The 16,348-nt window shown below is 40.3% G+C and overlaps 1 protein-coding gene across 1 annotated transcript in view; it reads left to right on the top strand.

Annotated features, from left to right (window-relative positions):
• Positions 1-16,348, top strand: part of dnah7 (dynein, axonemal, heavy chain 7) — a 160,696-nt gene that overhangs the window by 135,687 nt on the left and 8,661 nt on the right. The window contains exons 56-63 of the mRNA XM_072686501.1: positions 395-556; positions 1,278-1,478; positions 2,876-3,037; positions 4,720-4,905; positions 5,476-5,613; positions 7,629-7,859; positions 13,130-13,282; positions 15,981-16,158. Coding sequence (XP_072542602.1) covers positions 395-556; positions 1,278-1,478; positions 2,876-3,037; positions 4,720-4,905; positions 5,476-5,613; positions 7,629-7,859; positions 13,130-13,282; positions 15,981-16,158 — 1,411 coding nt within the window. The remainder of the gene's footprint in view (positions 1-394; positions 557-1,277; positions 1,479-2,875; positions 3,038-4,719; positions 4,906-5,475; positions 5,614-7,628; positions 7,860-13,129; positions 13,283-15,980; positions 16,159-16,348) is intronic.

The following is a 16,348-nucleotide window of genomic DNA, read 5'->3' as shown; positions in this document are numbered from 1 at the left end:
ATGTCCATGGTTTATTTAAAACGTCTGACAATTGGTTTGGGCTTGACTATTCTGGCCAAAACTAATTGGACTACTCAAAAGATTGTAACCTCTTCAGCAATGTTTACAGCCTAGTTATGTAGTGAATACACTTTACATCAGATTCTAGGCTTCTAGGCTGTTGCTATGTGGTCACAAAGCATTTCAGGTGTTTGCTATGCTAGGTGGTTTTTATGGTAACCTAGGTGTTAGATGTTATGATGTTGCAATGTGGTTGCTAAAGTGTTGGGTGGTTACTGAGGTATCTAAGGTGGTTTCCAAGGTATTGCTTAGTGTGTTCTAGGTGGTTGCTATGGTAACTATGTTTAAGCATTATACATGGAAATTCTGAACGTTTTCTCTGTGGTGTCACCAGGGCTTCTCGGGAAACAAGCTGACCTCGCTGTCTCTGGGCCAAGGCCAGGGCCCCATCGCCATGAGCATGATCGAGACAGGTGTGAAGGAAGGCACCTGGGTGGTCCTGCAGAACTGCCATCTGGCCACGTCCTGGATGACCACATTAGAACGGGTGTGCGAGGTACAACTGGAGATAGTAGTTTAGTAGAGTTGAAAACTGCATATTGCATATGCAAGCCATTGAGAGCTGAAATGGGCTTTGGTACAGTGTAGGTGGTAGGGGGGCTACAAAGGGTTCTTTGAGCAATACCATAGAAGAACCACATATGGTTCCATAAAGAATCAGGTTTGTAATAGAGATGTGTGTAAAGAGTGTAAAGATTCGTTTGAAGGTCTAATGCAAATGTTCTTCACAATCTTTGTTACAAGCATGGGGGCCTTATTTACCAATATCTTCCGGGGATTGTTTTCCTAAGAAAAAATCTATGTCAGTTTGAGGATGATGGATCCCAGTGTCCTCGAATAGTGAACAAATCCTAAATAAGAAAGCATTGGTGCATATCAGACTTTTCAGTCATTGTCATTCAGCTCTTACGATGCTGCATAACATACATACAATGTTAAACTGAATGAAGCCATGTAAGACATTATGCTTCCAAAACATTGAAGAGTTTGGAGGGTAAGATATATATAATAAGCTGGTTCAAATTCATGTTAAGTTTCTTGCCTTAAAGCGGTTCAGAAAGCTAGTTATAATAGGAGACCAAACAGGTCTGAGGTCTTCAAACCTGTTTGTCAATGGTACAACAGTGATACATGGTTCTAAATAATAATTGTAGCCTTTAGCAAACAATGAAATGAGAGATGTGTCAAACATGCTTAACCTACTTCTTTCTGTCCAGGAGCTGAACCCAGACACCACTCACCCAGGTTTCCGTCTGTGGCTCACAAGTTACCCCTCGCCAAATTTCCCTGTGGCTGTCCTGCAGAACGGAGTCAAAATGACCAACGAGGCCCCAAAAGGGCTTCGCTCTAACATCGTTGGCTCTCTCTACATGGATCCCATCTCTGACCCGGGGTTCTTCAATGGCAGCTCTAAACCAGTAGGCATAAGTCCAGTTTTGATGCTGGATGTAATGGAGTGGTGGGATTTCTAGCCATTAATCATTTAGTATTAAATAAACAGAAATCATAGAACATAGAATATTCGACCCCTTGATAATCTTCTTGCAGAAGTACGGCCCCCGCTCCCGATGCACTTGCATCAACCTCTAGTTTAAAGGGCTTGTAAAAGTCATGAGCCTTTAGGATAGGAGTGCTAAATAAAATAGGCTTAAGAGAATCAAAGGCACAATCACACTGTTCAGTCCACATCATTGTTCGATCCTGTTTAAGTAAAAAGGAGCAGCCACACTAGCAAACTTTTCACAAAACCCATGATAATAGCCAGTCATGCGAAAGAAACATCTGAGATCATGCATACTTTTTGGCACAGGAACATCAACTACAGTCTGGATTTTGGCTTTAAGAGGACTTAATTTTGGCTAACCATAAATATTATGCTCTTGCTTTACCAAAGTCACACAAAGCAAGGTTAAGTGTACGTATAGCTTCTCGAAAGTGGTCAAAAGCATTCCTAAGACTGTAGCAGGTGCATTTCTTTACCCAAATGGCAACACAGAGTACTGCAGAAAATGATCTGGAGTGACAACAGATGTAATTTCAGCAGCAGAAGGAGGAAGGAGGAACATGCTGATATCCTTTAAATAAGTCTAGTCTAGTTACAAATTTAGTAGTCCAAACCCTATGTATGCACTCTTCTATTCTAGGCAAAGAAAAAGAATCTGGTTTGCCAATGGACTTAGCCTTTCTGTAGTCAGTATAAAATATACTTGTGCCATCAGGTTTGGGTGCTAGCAGACAAGGAGAACTCCAGAAACTGCTACTAGGTGTGGCTCAACTATTCTGCATCAGATAGTAAACTAATAGGTTGGTGTCTCCGGATGAAACATGCATTAGATTAGCCTGGACTAAAAAGATGACCATCACAACAATTGTGGTCATCATCAGCACACTGATATTCTGGTACCTCTAACACAGCTGTTGCAGCTACTTGTTTAAGGTCAGAAACACTATAAACTGGTAAAAGACAACACACTCTACAAGAACACTGATCCATAGGGCAAAACTGAAGAAACAGTAGTAAAACTCTGCCTTTTTGGCATGTCTGCATGTCTGATCAGCACTCAAACTCTCAGATGTTTAAAGCACCCTTGGGCTAAAAGTTTCATTATGTACTTGTTGTTCCAACAGTAGTTTGGAGAAGAAAAGTGGTCAAATCATTATTTAGACAAAATCTGCTCCTCCTCAAAAGTTGGAAGATGAACATGAAGGTGGAATTTGCAGAATCATCTGGAAGGTTTAGCCAGATGATGATTTATGTTAACAAAACCTTCACAGATATTTTGTTCTAGGCCCTGCATGTTCTTTTTTATTCCAGGCTGTATTTAAGAAGCTGCTGTATGGCCTGTGTTTCTTCCATGCCCTAACCCAGGAGAGGAGAAAGTTTGGCCCCCTGGGCTGGAACATCCCCTACGAGTTCAATGAAACCGACCTACGCATATCAGTCCAGCAGCTTCACATGTTCCTGGACCAGTATGAAGTGAGGACACACAGACACATGGGTGCAGACTTTCAAAGACCCAATCCACTTCTGCTCCTCCTTTCATACATACATCATCTAGGTCTCACCCATGGTTTTCGAGCCACTCTATTACATACACTCTTAACACAAGCTCTCCATGTCTCCAACTTCATTTCCACGCACACCACCACTCCTTTCATAAGCCCCTGTGAAAGGGGAGAAAAAAAATGAAACCCTTGACATTTTCCCAACTTCAGAGGCACCCTTCCACGCTCCTCTCGCTAACCCTTTCAAAACAAGCACTCTCTACATAAACTGATCAAGAAATTCTCCTGAAAAATGCGCTGACATTTCCTTCGCAGCGCGGCGCTCGGATCGCGGCATTAGCAAGGGAAATTTCAGCAGGAAATGTCACAGTCCTGACGTTCCCAGGTCCACCTTTTCATATCTAACCTGCAGTCCTCTCTCCCCACTTCAATCCTCCACCCCCCCCCCCCCCCAAAGTATACTGAACTTTACAACCTACACCTACCGCCTGCACCCGTAATGAAAAAGGGCCTGTGGTGTATAAAAATTATGGTAAAAGCACAGTAGTCGGTTGTTCGAATTTCCAAAGCGGTTGACAGAATTCACCAAATATATGTTTATATTGATTGATTGCTATTGACAAGTCCAGAGTGTGCCAAGAAGTGTTCCCCACATCTTTACACCACCTCCACCAGCAAGGCAGGTTGGGTCCACAACTTCATTCTGTTGCCACCAAAGTCTGACCCTACCATGGATGTGCCAAGAGATCAAGAGAAATCAGACTAGGCTACATTTCTCCAGGTCTTAGTTGTCTAATTTTGGGGTGTCTGTGCCTACTGCAGCAGCAGCTTTCTGTTCTTGGCTGACACCCAACGTGGCCTGTTGTAGCCCCTTCTGAAATTCTTTTCTCCTTATCACAATTGTACAGAGTGGTAATCTAAGTTACTGTAGCCTTTGTCAGCTCGGTTTTGGCTGTTTTTCCTTTAGGACACAAGAGACTGTTGTGCAAAAAATCCCAAGAGATCAGCATTTCTAGAAACATTCAAATCAGCTTTTCTGGTACCTTTCATAATGCAATGTTTGAGATCACGAAGATCACATTCTACCCAATTCTGATGGGTGATCACCCGAAGCTGCTCATTTTATACACTGCTCCCACATAGGGCTGGGCGGTATGACTGAAAATGTATATCACAGAGTTTTAATGGTTTCACAGTATTCTACATTATTCATGTAGTATTTATTTATTAATGCGTTTTTCCATAAATAGAATCCTATTAAAAAAATTGGCCTGTCATAGGTTGACAGTGTACTTTACTACTAATACACATATTTAACAACAAACATGTATAATTTTTTTGTTCAAACTGTTTGTGATGCGTCCAAATTATGCAGCAGTAAATTTTGTTCTGCACTTATTTGTTGCGTTGTCGTATTACAGTTTGTAAGAAAACGGACCCCAGGACATTGGCTGGTTAGATGCAAAAAGTAGTGCCAGAGATTCCTTTACTTGTTAGGTCCTTAGTTTATGATAGAGATACACACATACAACCGGTTAATATAATATGCTGACATTAATGATGCTTTGGTAAGCAGTTCATATTATATTAATACAATGAAGGATTTAGCATAACTGTATGGCATGTTTGCTTTTGTAACCAACCCCCTTGCAGGAGATACCCTTTGACGCGCTCCGCTATATGACAGGAGAGTGTAACTACGGAGGCCGTGTGACAGACGATTGGGACCGCAGAACCCTCCGCACCATCCTCTCTATCTTCTACACAGCCGACATCATCACAGACCCCTGCTACAAGTTTGACCCCAGCGGCATTTACTATTCCCCACCTGAGGGAGATGTAAGACACACAAACACACTGCCTTGGAACAAAGAATACACAGTGTGCGCCACTGGAAACTTGTACAGTTCTGCTTTTGACGTTCCCCTTCATGTAAATACCGCCATGAATTTTAAATGCAGCATTAGACTGTAAAATCTTTCCAATTACATTTCTGCATAATCGTCCTTCTTTATTTGAATTTCTAACCAAAACATGATAATATTTATTTATCTGAAATGTCTAAGAGATGTAACTGACCTATAATACAAAAATGTATCACTCCCTCACTCCCTTTTTCACAGAAACTTCTGAAAATCATTATGAGCTCTAAGTTCAATAACTAAGCACAGTGGGACGCCGCCAGTGCCACCGTCTAATTTATTTGCTAGTGCATGTATAATCTACACTCAATTTTATTTGCCATTTTCTTCCAGAATCTTTTATTCATGAGCATTCATTTGCATAGTCATTATTATAAATGTCAGCAATCTCAGGGGTTGCGCGTTTAAAGTGTGTGCTGTTATTTAGCGCCCGTGCTTTCTGGACTCGTGCCACCGCATCAAGAAATGCCTTGCTTTCTTTTTGCAGCACAACAGTTACATCGAGTACACCAAGTCGCTCCCGCTGTATCCTTCGCCAGAGATCTTCGGCATGAATGCCAATGCCGACATCACCAAGGACCAGGTTGAGACGCAGCTCCTGTTTGACAGCATCCTGCTCACTCAGGTTCGATTTCCCAACTAATCAGTAGAAACGTCTGAAAAATCCTCTTATTGCTTGAGGGCTTTGGACTCAACGTCCCTCTAATCAAGGGAGAACAATGTAACACACACAGATGTGAGAGGAGTGAGCAGTCACAGTTCATTTATATTCTGGATTGTGAGCTAGGACCCAACTGCTATAAAAACATCAATACCTGATACTATCAGCCAGAAAAAGTCAAGGCAGTCAAAAATCAACTCTAAAATAAACTCCATTAGTTTTAGTTAAATTGTTTTAATTTAAAAGTTCCCTTCTGATGGACTTCATAACACATGCATAAGCATTGAAAGGCAGATTTAAAAAGATTACAGTCAGTAATCGCTTTACATAATGAAGTAATTTTTGAATTAAATTACATTGTGTTGGTATAAGATGCCCTAATGTGTTCCATTAATAACACTTATGTAGTATCATTTCCAAATAATTAAGCTCATAAGACAGATGTCGTATACAGCTGTTCAACATATTTCTAATTGAGTCAAAAGGTCCTTTTTAGGGATTAAAAGGATACTGGCTTTAATCTTACTAACCATAACATAAGTGTAATAAATCAAGGTTTCACATCACTTCAAGTCAAGTACTTGTATTTGATAAAGTAGAGGACTTTTGTATGTGTGGATGTTTATATACATGGGAAAAAGTGGTATGAGCTCTAAAGGAGGAGTTCACTCAAAATCACATATGATCCCTGAAATATGTGTTTTGGATGTTTTCTTAATGAACCAAACTGTTTTTATTACAATAAAACAACAGATCACATCAGCTCTCTGATGCAGGTAAGCATAAATACAGTAAACATAAACAAGTATTTCTCATTCTGAAGAAAGTAGGTGAGATCTTGTGAGCTAATCTGAAGAACAAAGGTTGGTTCCAGATTTCTCCTGGATGCCCCAATCAGCCAGCACAGTGTGGATGTGCTCAATTCCATCACCAGTTCACCTCATTTACCATGATTAAGCACTGATTTACCAAACCATGTGTTAAATTAGAACTCTAAATACTACTAGACTTTCATTAAGAGAGCTTTAATGTAGACAGTGTAGACGGTGTGCAAAATGCTGTATGTATATTATAGTCAGTTGTCTACTGTGAACATTAATCATCCAGTATCACAAGTCACATGTTTTAAATTCAAAAACAAGAAACTCACAAAGTCCTAAATAAATCTTAACTATTGTTGGGCTTCTTTTTTTCTTATTTAAATCATTAACCATCAGGGAACCCAGATTGTGTTTGTTTTGCTTTATTTTAACCTTGATGGTGCTTTTTGTTCTAATCTACCACTTCAGCCTGTATTTTTGTAGAAGTGAGCAGCTGGTTGTTGTTGTCAGCAGTAAACAATAAGCTTTATGACATTGTTTGATACAGTGCACAACAAGCCACAAACACCAATACGTTACCTCTGGCATTTTTGCTAATCTTAATATTGGTCGATTTTATCAGCCAACTGATGGGTCATAGTAAACTGCATAACACAGAGCTGCTCATATGTGTGCTGTGATAATGCCCCATCTAAAACTTTGCTTAGAATCTTTCTGCTTGATGTAATACTAAATATAAAAAACTGTCAGAAATTTTACAGTTGGCACTTGTTGGCTAGAGTTAACAGTAAAGCGCAAGGTCAGGTACAAACAGGGGCAATGAGGAATAAGTGAAAACTGTTAGGATCAGTTTTCAAAGAGAGCAGTGTGTATTCTAGGGTGTGTTTTACAAGCACTGAGAGTTCCTAGAGCTTCAAATATGTCTGACAGTTCCTGAAACCAAAGCAGTAAGAAATTGCTTTGGTTCCAAGAACTGTCAGCCAGCAGGGTTTTTCCAAATATACAATCACCGACTCTAATAAAGGCACAATATTAATCCGATTATGTTCCATAATATTAATTTGACATTATAGAACTTCATTATACAATGAGCATTATCCCCATTTGTACTGATAGATTGTAAAACATTTCTGCTTCTCCTCTCATTCTTATTGCCAGTCTCGCACTTCTGGAGGTGATGCAAAATCATCAGATGACATGGTGCATGAAGTGGCAGCTGATATTTTGAGCAAGCTGCCGCGGAACTTCGACACTGAGGCAGCCATGCGCAAGTTCCCCACTAGCTACAACCAGAGCATGAACACTGTGCTGGTGCAAGAGATGGGCCGCTTCAACAAGCTGCTGCAGACCATTCGAGATTCCTGCATCAACATCCAGAAGGCCATCAAGGTTAGAACCTTAGAGGAACCGTATTACTAAAAAAACTAAAGTTCATACATGATAGGCACAGCCGTACGTAGGTAAGTGTTTGTGGACAACCCTTATAATGGATGCATTCAGCTACTTTAAGTTTCACTCATCCCTGAAACATATGTGCAAATGCACACACACACAGCTTGTCTAGTCACTGTAGTGAGGTATTGCCAATTGAACAGGACTCTCTAGAGCAGATAAACGTAAACCTATTGCCTAATGCCAGATGTGGGCTTGAGGGGTAATACTTTTGGGATGAGTTGGAGAGTTGGGAATGAGGTAAAGTGGTGATCATCCAACATTCTGACCTCACTAAGTCACTGAATGCAATCAGATCCTCACAGCAGTGCTTCAAAATGTAGTAGGAAGCCTTCCCTGGACATTGGAGACAGCAGGATCAATGAAGAAACAATGAATGAGCAGGTGTCCCAATACCTTTGTCCTGTAAAATAGATTTTCCAAGTATACGTTTTATTCATTAGTATTATTTAATACAAGGGGTTTTTATGGGCATGTGGATGACTTAGATGACACTTTTCATCGACTGGCTGAAATGCTGTTGGCCATTCACGTGCCACCAAACCACTTGACTCTGAAAGACCTCTGAAGGTGCCCTGTGGAATCTGGCACCAAAAAGCAGCACATACTGTTAGCTGAGCAAATTGCGAGGTGGATTGGACTTGTTGTTCCAGCACATGCTTCAGATAAAGCAACTCACACATCCATCCATCCACATGATGTAAAAGAAAACAGGACAGTGATTGGTTCAGTTCCATTGCTTGATTGTCAGTTTGACTTATTACGAAGCATGCGTTCTATACAAAGCTATGCGTTTTTTTATGCAAATTTAATACACAATTATACACATTACACATAAGTAGCGAGTTTGGGATGTGCAGAAATCGGGACCTTCCTTTAGCTGTAAAGACAAACAGCCATGGGCGCCTCTAAGGAGTTGGCTAAAGATCTGAAAATTGTTACGGTGTGGTGTGGGGTTTGGACTCAAGTGCAGTTAAACTTCTTGCTTTATTATTATTAAATGAAACTACCCCTTTTATGATGTGTGCTTGGTGAGATTGCTGACTGTTGGGCTTGCACTCCCAACCCTGGTAATGGGAGCCCAGTGTACTTCCACTGCACCACCAAAACTGTGAGAGGTGGCAGTATAAACACTGTTCATAAGTAATATAGAAAAACGGCAGGAAAACAAACAAAGGAAAAACCAGGAGTGATGTTTACTCAAACAAAAGACAACATCTCAAATGCTTTCCTCTTTTAACTTCAGCTGCTTTCTCTTTTAACTAAAAATTTTCTCTGTTCACAACTTAAACTGTTTTCTCTTTTAACTACAGCTTTTCTCTGTTCACAACTTAAGCTGCTTTCCCTTTTAACTACAGTTTTTTCCTGTTCACAACTTAAGCTTTCCGTCACTGTTCTCACAACTCACTGTTACCGTTCGCCCCTCTAAGAAGGTGCGACGGGGAATTGTGTTTGGCTGGGTGTATATATACCGTGCCACACAGGTGGGTCTGGTCAGCATTGATTACTGCAGGGGATTCTGGGGCTTGGAGTTCTTTGCTCCAACCTCACCAGTTTTCATGCTTTGCTGGCTGGGCCCCCTGCTGGTGGCTGACGGTCCATGCTGCCTGCTCACAACTTGACTCTGAAAGACCTTCTGGATCTGGCACCAAGAAGCAGCACATACTGTTAGCTGACTTTAAGTTGCGAGGTGGACTGGACTTGTTGTTCCAGCACATGCTACAGATAAAGCAGCTCACACATCCATCGACATGATGTAAAAGAAAACCTTGGAGTTCAGATCCATTGCTTGTATGCTCATTACAGGCACTTTTGGTGGTGGACTGGATTTAGCATTGGCAGTTTGACTTTTGATTTATTCCAAAGCATGCAGTTCTATACAAAGCTATATGTGTTTTTATGCAAATGTAATACACAATTATACACAGAAATCTCTCTGCAGAAATCTGGGCATTCCTTTAGCTGTAAAGACAGCCATGGGTGCCTCAAAGCAGTTGGCTAAAGATCTGAAAATAATGCCAATTGATGCCCACAAAGCAGGAGAAAGGCTATAAAAACATATGTTCATTTCAGCTAACGGTTTCCACATGTCCCACATGTCATTAAGAAATGATGGTATGAGAAACTTTGTAAGTTTACAAAGACAGGAAGGTTTATCCAACATAGAAGTGGTGGTGCAGTGTGCTTCTGCTGTGCAGTGTTTCTTTGTACCACCATGATCTGCATGGAAGTCATTACAAGGAAATCTTACCTGTGAACTCATCACAAAAGACATGAAAAGCATGAAAACATCTAGATAGACCAGAGATGTGACGAGATTTGTGGACTGATAGAAACCTGTTGGAACCTTTTGGCCACAATCACAAAAGATATCTGTGGAGCAGCGACTGATGAATAGAAGAAGAGGGGTGGTGCCTCTATTGCGATGTTATCAACATCTCTGTATACAACAGTAACCTAGCATAAGTTAGCTATAAAAATGATTTTAAAGCGCTCACCTCTCCACTACCGTTCATGCCAAATGTTACGAGATAGAACGGCAGCAGTTGAAAACGTTCTATCTCGAGGCAGAATTTGAAACAAAGCAACTGTATTCGACTGCGGGCATTATCCATGTTTCTGCTGGAGTTCTTGCACCCATGCTGGGCCTCCTCCTGCCTTAAGAAAGTTACCCTGCTGTTTGACTGACAGCTCCAATCCTGGCTAACACACTCCTTCTCTTTCTTGATGAGGCAGCCTCACTACCCGCCATGGTCTGATCACAGGCACTGGCTTTCATTTACAGACTGTGGACCTTAATCCTATAATCTAACCTTAATATAATCCCTTAATCTCCTCCAGCTCCCATCTCGACTCCTGCCCTGGGGCAGCTCACTTTTTTCACCTCGTTTTGTGATCTTACACCTTGCCTTTTCTGCCTGCTTTCTCTCCACCCCCTCCCCCCCTCTTATCCCTCATCTCTACCTCACTCATCTCTTATGGGCTTGTTAGCTCTGGCTCCTCTGGAGAAGATGAAGTAGGTATCATTCTTTAATCTCTGCTGCTGTTTGTAGAGGGCCTCACTATATGAGATCTGTTATGTGAGCTAGATTGAACTTCATTTAAATGGGAGTGGAGAAGTACTTTGCTAAGGTGAAGGGTCTGGAGGTGTCATGCCAAGCAATATCTGCACCCTTTTTAAACACCCGACTAGCAACCGAATTTCAATGCAATCCAACAGCAGCCGTACAATTTGTGTTTCAGTAAAGACTTCCTACAAGCTAGCAAGCTTTCTTCCCTGCTGAGTGGAATTTTCATTTGGGCTGACTAATTTAACCTTACTGGCTTGATTACACATTTGGATGTATGTCCACTATATGGACAAAAGTATTTGGACATCTGCACACTCATTGTTTCTTCTGAAATCAAGGGTATTGAAATTAAGTTTATCCTGCTTTTGTTGGATTAACTGTCTCTACTGTCCAGGGAAAACTTCCTACTAGATTTTGAAACATTTCTGTGAGGATTTTATTGCATATAGCGACAAACGCATTGGTAAGGTCAGTACTGAATCATCACCACACCTCATGCCCATCTCCCCAACTCACCCCAAAAGTATTGAATAAGGCACCAACCATCATTCCAGAGAACACAGTTCCACTACCCTTTAAACCACTTTGGCCCACAACTGGCACCAGGTATATGTTTATTTGCTCCAAAGAGTACTATTCTATTGACAATTGGCTTCCTTCTTTACAAAGAAACTGTTGGCAGCAACGGGCCCATCCTAAAACAACTGAATGCATTTATTAGAAAGGGTGTCCACAAACATTTGGACATATAATGTACATATAGAAGTTACACATAAATGAAAAATACCTAAATCCACATACTGTGTGCTTTAGGGCAGCGTTTCACTAAGATTAGCCAACTGAAAACTCAAAACTGTTGAAATGGGTATTTGTTTGGCGTAAACAGCTTGCATCATTAGACATATCCTCCGAGGTCAACCCTGTGACTTCTGTCAGAGAGGTTCAATGGAATCTGCTGCATAACATAAAAAACACATTTCACGTGTCACTGCTGAGTTACAGCAGGGTGGTGCACACGATGATCAAAGTGCAGTTCTGTGGCACACAATGAAAACTTGTGCCCAAGTTGCATCATCTACCACAAGCTTTAAGCGCCTGGGATGCACGTTATAACTCTGAACACAAAAAGGGTACAACGGCGTGTCTTGTGTTAGGAAATTTAAGCTGAACAGATTTTTGGAGACTTTATGAAGATGACAGATTGTTGACAGAATTTTAAATCCGTCCCTTAACTCTCTGTCGTTACAGTTTCACCTGGTCTTTAACAGATCCAGACTCATTTTTCAAATCTCATTTCTATTCCACACTTTCATCTGTTGCACTACCTGCAGCCTTACATGTTATATGCTCCAAGTCTGTACATTGTCTGCACTCCAGGCTGCAAAAATACCGTCTTACTCCCTCCAACCTACTCAATCACTGCTCACGGTCTAGTCTGTGCTGTCCTGTGCTTAATGGTTGTATAGTCTATTTTGTTGTGTTTTGTGTTGTCTGTGGTACAGTGTTTAGTATAGTCTGTTGTACAGCATTTCGTGTAATCTAGTGCTCAGTGTTTGAGTAGTAGTATTTAATTATAGTCTGTCTTTGTAGTGTTTGTATAGTCTGTTGTGTTTTTTGTGGAGTATTTTACAGTATTTTATGTAGTCCAGTGTTTGTATAGTCTATTATGTAGTACTTTACTATAGTCCATTGTGTACTGCTTTGGTATAATCTTTGTAAAGTGTAGTATTTTCTTTAATCTTGAATAATCTATTGTGTAGTATTTAGTATCTTTTAATGGGTAGTGTTTTGTACGGTTTATTTTAGTTTATAGTAGAGGCAAACCATTGCTGTCAGACCTGTGCCTGAGGGGAAAATCATAGTATTCTAGTAGTATGTCAGAGCAAAGCTAATGTCAATGCACTTGAACACTTTTGGATCATTCAAGAGCACTTAAACACTTTGTGGACCTTCTAGATTAAACACAAAGATTCAGAGGTTGACTTGAATCTTGCTGGCACCGATCATATGTTACATTTAAATCACACCACTGTGTCCCGTAGGATCTATATTTCGTTCCTTAGTGTGTTAAGAAGGAATGACAATGAAGTTGACTTTGACTTTGCAGCCAGTGTAGCTTTTGATATTCTGTTGCAGGGTCTGGTGGTGATGTCCGCTGAGTTAGAGGAAGTTGTGACAAGTATTCTAAAGGGCCGCATTCCCGGCATGTGGATGAAGAAGTCTTACCCTAGCCTCAAACCACTGGGAGGATATGTCAATGACTTCTTGGAGAGGCTTACATTCTTGCAGGTAAGCTCAGGCCTTTCATAACTAACGTGGATCGTAGTCAAGTAGGTAAGCTCAGAAATCATCCATAAGTCTTAAAATATTAGCTGAACCTCAGTGAAGCAATATTTGCCTGAATGTTATTTAAGGATTGGAATAGGCAAAATTGGTCTGACTGATAGAAACGTGTGGACTGCGTTTAACAATACAAGTAGCTCATCAGGGAGAAACATGTCATATTTCCTTCAGCTGTTTTTGAAACTGACATATCAGTCTCAGAGCATGAGAGGTCTCTTAACTTTGTAAAGGTTGCATTTCTAACAGTTACACCTGAATGGTGGACTTGGAATACTAATATGTTAGTATTAACACAAAAATGTCCTACATCATTTGCCACTGAATATTCAAGGTTATGTAGTGCGTGAACAGGAATTTATCATTGCAGTGATTATTCAGATTTTTCTGATCTTTGTACAGAAATGAGAACACTTCAACAGCATGTAAAGCCTCTTTTACTCCATACACAGTTACCACACATGACACCTATGGTTACCAATATATTCTTGTACACCGGTGGCAGGCAGTGCCACAGACACATTTGTTTTGCATAGAAACTGTACACATTTCCATTGTTCTTGCTATATTGTGTAATCTACTGGCTAATCAAACAGCACGGAAGCTCTATATATATATTAAGTTATAGCAGCAGCATTGCACTACAACAAACTTAGAGAAGGTTCTGCGGTTTGTTGGACTAAAGATGCAGTGTAAGATACTGGAAAAACAAATGAAAAACAAAATCATTTCTGGTTTAGAACTGATGTAAGTTTACAATAACTAAGCACATTATTAGGAACATATACTATACTGGGTAGGGTCTTCTGCTGTCTAGTTTTAGTGAGCTTGTGTTCACTGCAGCCTCAGCTTTCTGTTTTTGGCTGACAGAAGTGGAAACAGGTGTGGTATTCTACTATTGTAAGGTTGGACATGTTGTGCAGTCTGAGATGCTTTCCTGCTCACCACAATTGTACAGAGTGATTTTCTTTATTGCACTATTCTTAGTAAAGTCGGTTGTGCAGATAAGCAGTTTTAGAAATACTCAAACCAGCCCTTCTGACACCAACAATCATGTCACACTCAGTATCACTAAGATCACATTTTACCCCAATTCTGATATTCTAATTCTAATGATTGACAATACCTGAAGCTGCATGATTCTATTGTATTTCTGCCATATTATTGGCTGATTAGTGTTCAGAGTGTAAATAAGAGATTAGGATTAACCATATTAATGAGGTGGTTCTGCAAAGGGTTACATTTGTGAGTGAGCAGAGCTATTCTAAACCACCTTATAACCTTATAATACCTTGGCAGCCATTGATAGTGTGGTGAAAAACGTTAAGTACACCTGTTTTATGTTTTCATGTGTAGCATATAACATACAGTGTCTGCACAGATCAGTGCTTTTAACAATATTAATTAAAAGTTAATTCCACTAACATGTTAGTTCTTAAATATTTGTATAATTGTCCAATAAGCAGTTGAGAACAATAATCCAAACAGCAGCACATTGTATGCATTTTTGATACACACATAGCTCTAGGTAGGCCCCTTTACACAGAAGGCCTCGGAGGCAGCACTAGCAGCATTCCTAGTAGACGAGAATGAATTTCAGGAACATTTTTGCCATCAATTTAATAATCACCCATCTGAAGGATCAATTAGTAGTCCTTATTACTGTGAACCATTTGTTAATCATTCAGAAATAATAGCTTAATAAAATATAACAGCGTTAGAAAATCGGAATGTGGCCAGCTAGTTTTCCATATGATTTGATGTCCTAATAGGCTGAAAGGAAATTGCTTAATCGTTGGTGAGTAAATTAGTGCAGCAGAGTTCTCACAATGGGTTCAGCAGTGCATTAGCACAACACAAACCAGCCAGCTGGCCTAAGGAACTCCACCATACAGTAGGAAGTACAAGGAAATCACATGCACACCATCTGACTCAATGCTTTGCAGTGTGTGCAGCGTGCCCCAAACACATTCCTTCAACATAAGTCCTGTAGGTAAGCCTTTTGATGTTTGTTTTAGCATGAGGATTAGCGCATTACTGCGAGTGGCGTACGTGCAAGTTGTGCCAGTGGCAACTTTTCAGTCTTGAGGAGAACTACAAAATGCACTTGTTGCCTGCAGTTGTAAATGGAGTACACACCGTTACGTCTTAGGAACGTAACATTGTTTTGGTTATGTAGGACAGGTTGAAATTAAGCCGTGGGAATATACTATCACTGATTTTTTGGTATTGCATATTTTTGAAGATTGTATATTTAATATGTATAATATTCTTATATCCATTTGTGAAGCTTATACAATTTCCATCACTTAAACTTTGCTAATGACTGTAAGCAAGCAATTTTGTACTATAAAACTGAACAAATACACTAATCTTGCTTAAAATTGCCATGTATGTAACATGCCACTGTATAATAAATAACACTAATAAGTCTCAGTGCTTAAGAATGTGTCACCCTATCCCCAAATCTAAAAAGTTAAAGAATGTAAAGCTGTGTTAGCTGTTTACGTACTTTCAGCATTTATCAGGATACTGTTTCTGCAGCCAGTAGAGTAGGCTATATTAAAGCTGATACTACATAGTTGTGACTGCTCTAATGCTGTGTGATGAGTGATGTGTTTAGCAGTCACCTGCTGCTGTTCTCTAGGGGTGGTACGATAATGGCACGCCTGCGGTCTTCTGGATGTCAGGCTTCTTCTTCACGCAGGCCTTCCTGACAGGAAGCCAACAAAACTACGCTCGCAAACACACCATCCCCATCGACCTGCTGGGCTTCGACTTCGAGGTCATGGATGACAAGGAGTACAAGCAGCCTCCTGAGGATGGTGAGAGAGAGACTCACAAGATTTGCTTTTATGAACTACTGTTCATTTTATTAAGTAAAGTTCATGTTGTAAGTATACTAATATCAGTGTAAGTGAACTAATAGGTACTAGTTATGTATCTCTATATCATCTGTTAGTTTATGAAAGTATCCTTTAAGTATTGTAAGTTGTAAGTGTTGTTTAGGAGTCG

Source organism: Salminus brasiliensis, chromosome 8 (genome assembly GCF_030463535.1).
Source record: "Salminus brasiliensis chromosome 8, fSalBra1.hap2, whole genome shotgun sequence".
Lineage (NCBI taxonomy): Eukaryota > Metazoa > Chordata > Actinopteri > Characiformes > Bryconidae > Salminus > Salminus brasiliensis.
This window is presented reverse-complemented; position numbering and strand designations above follow the sequence as displayed.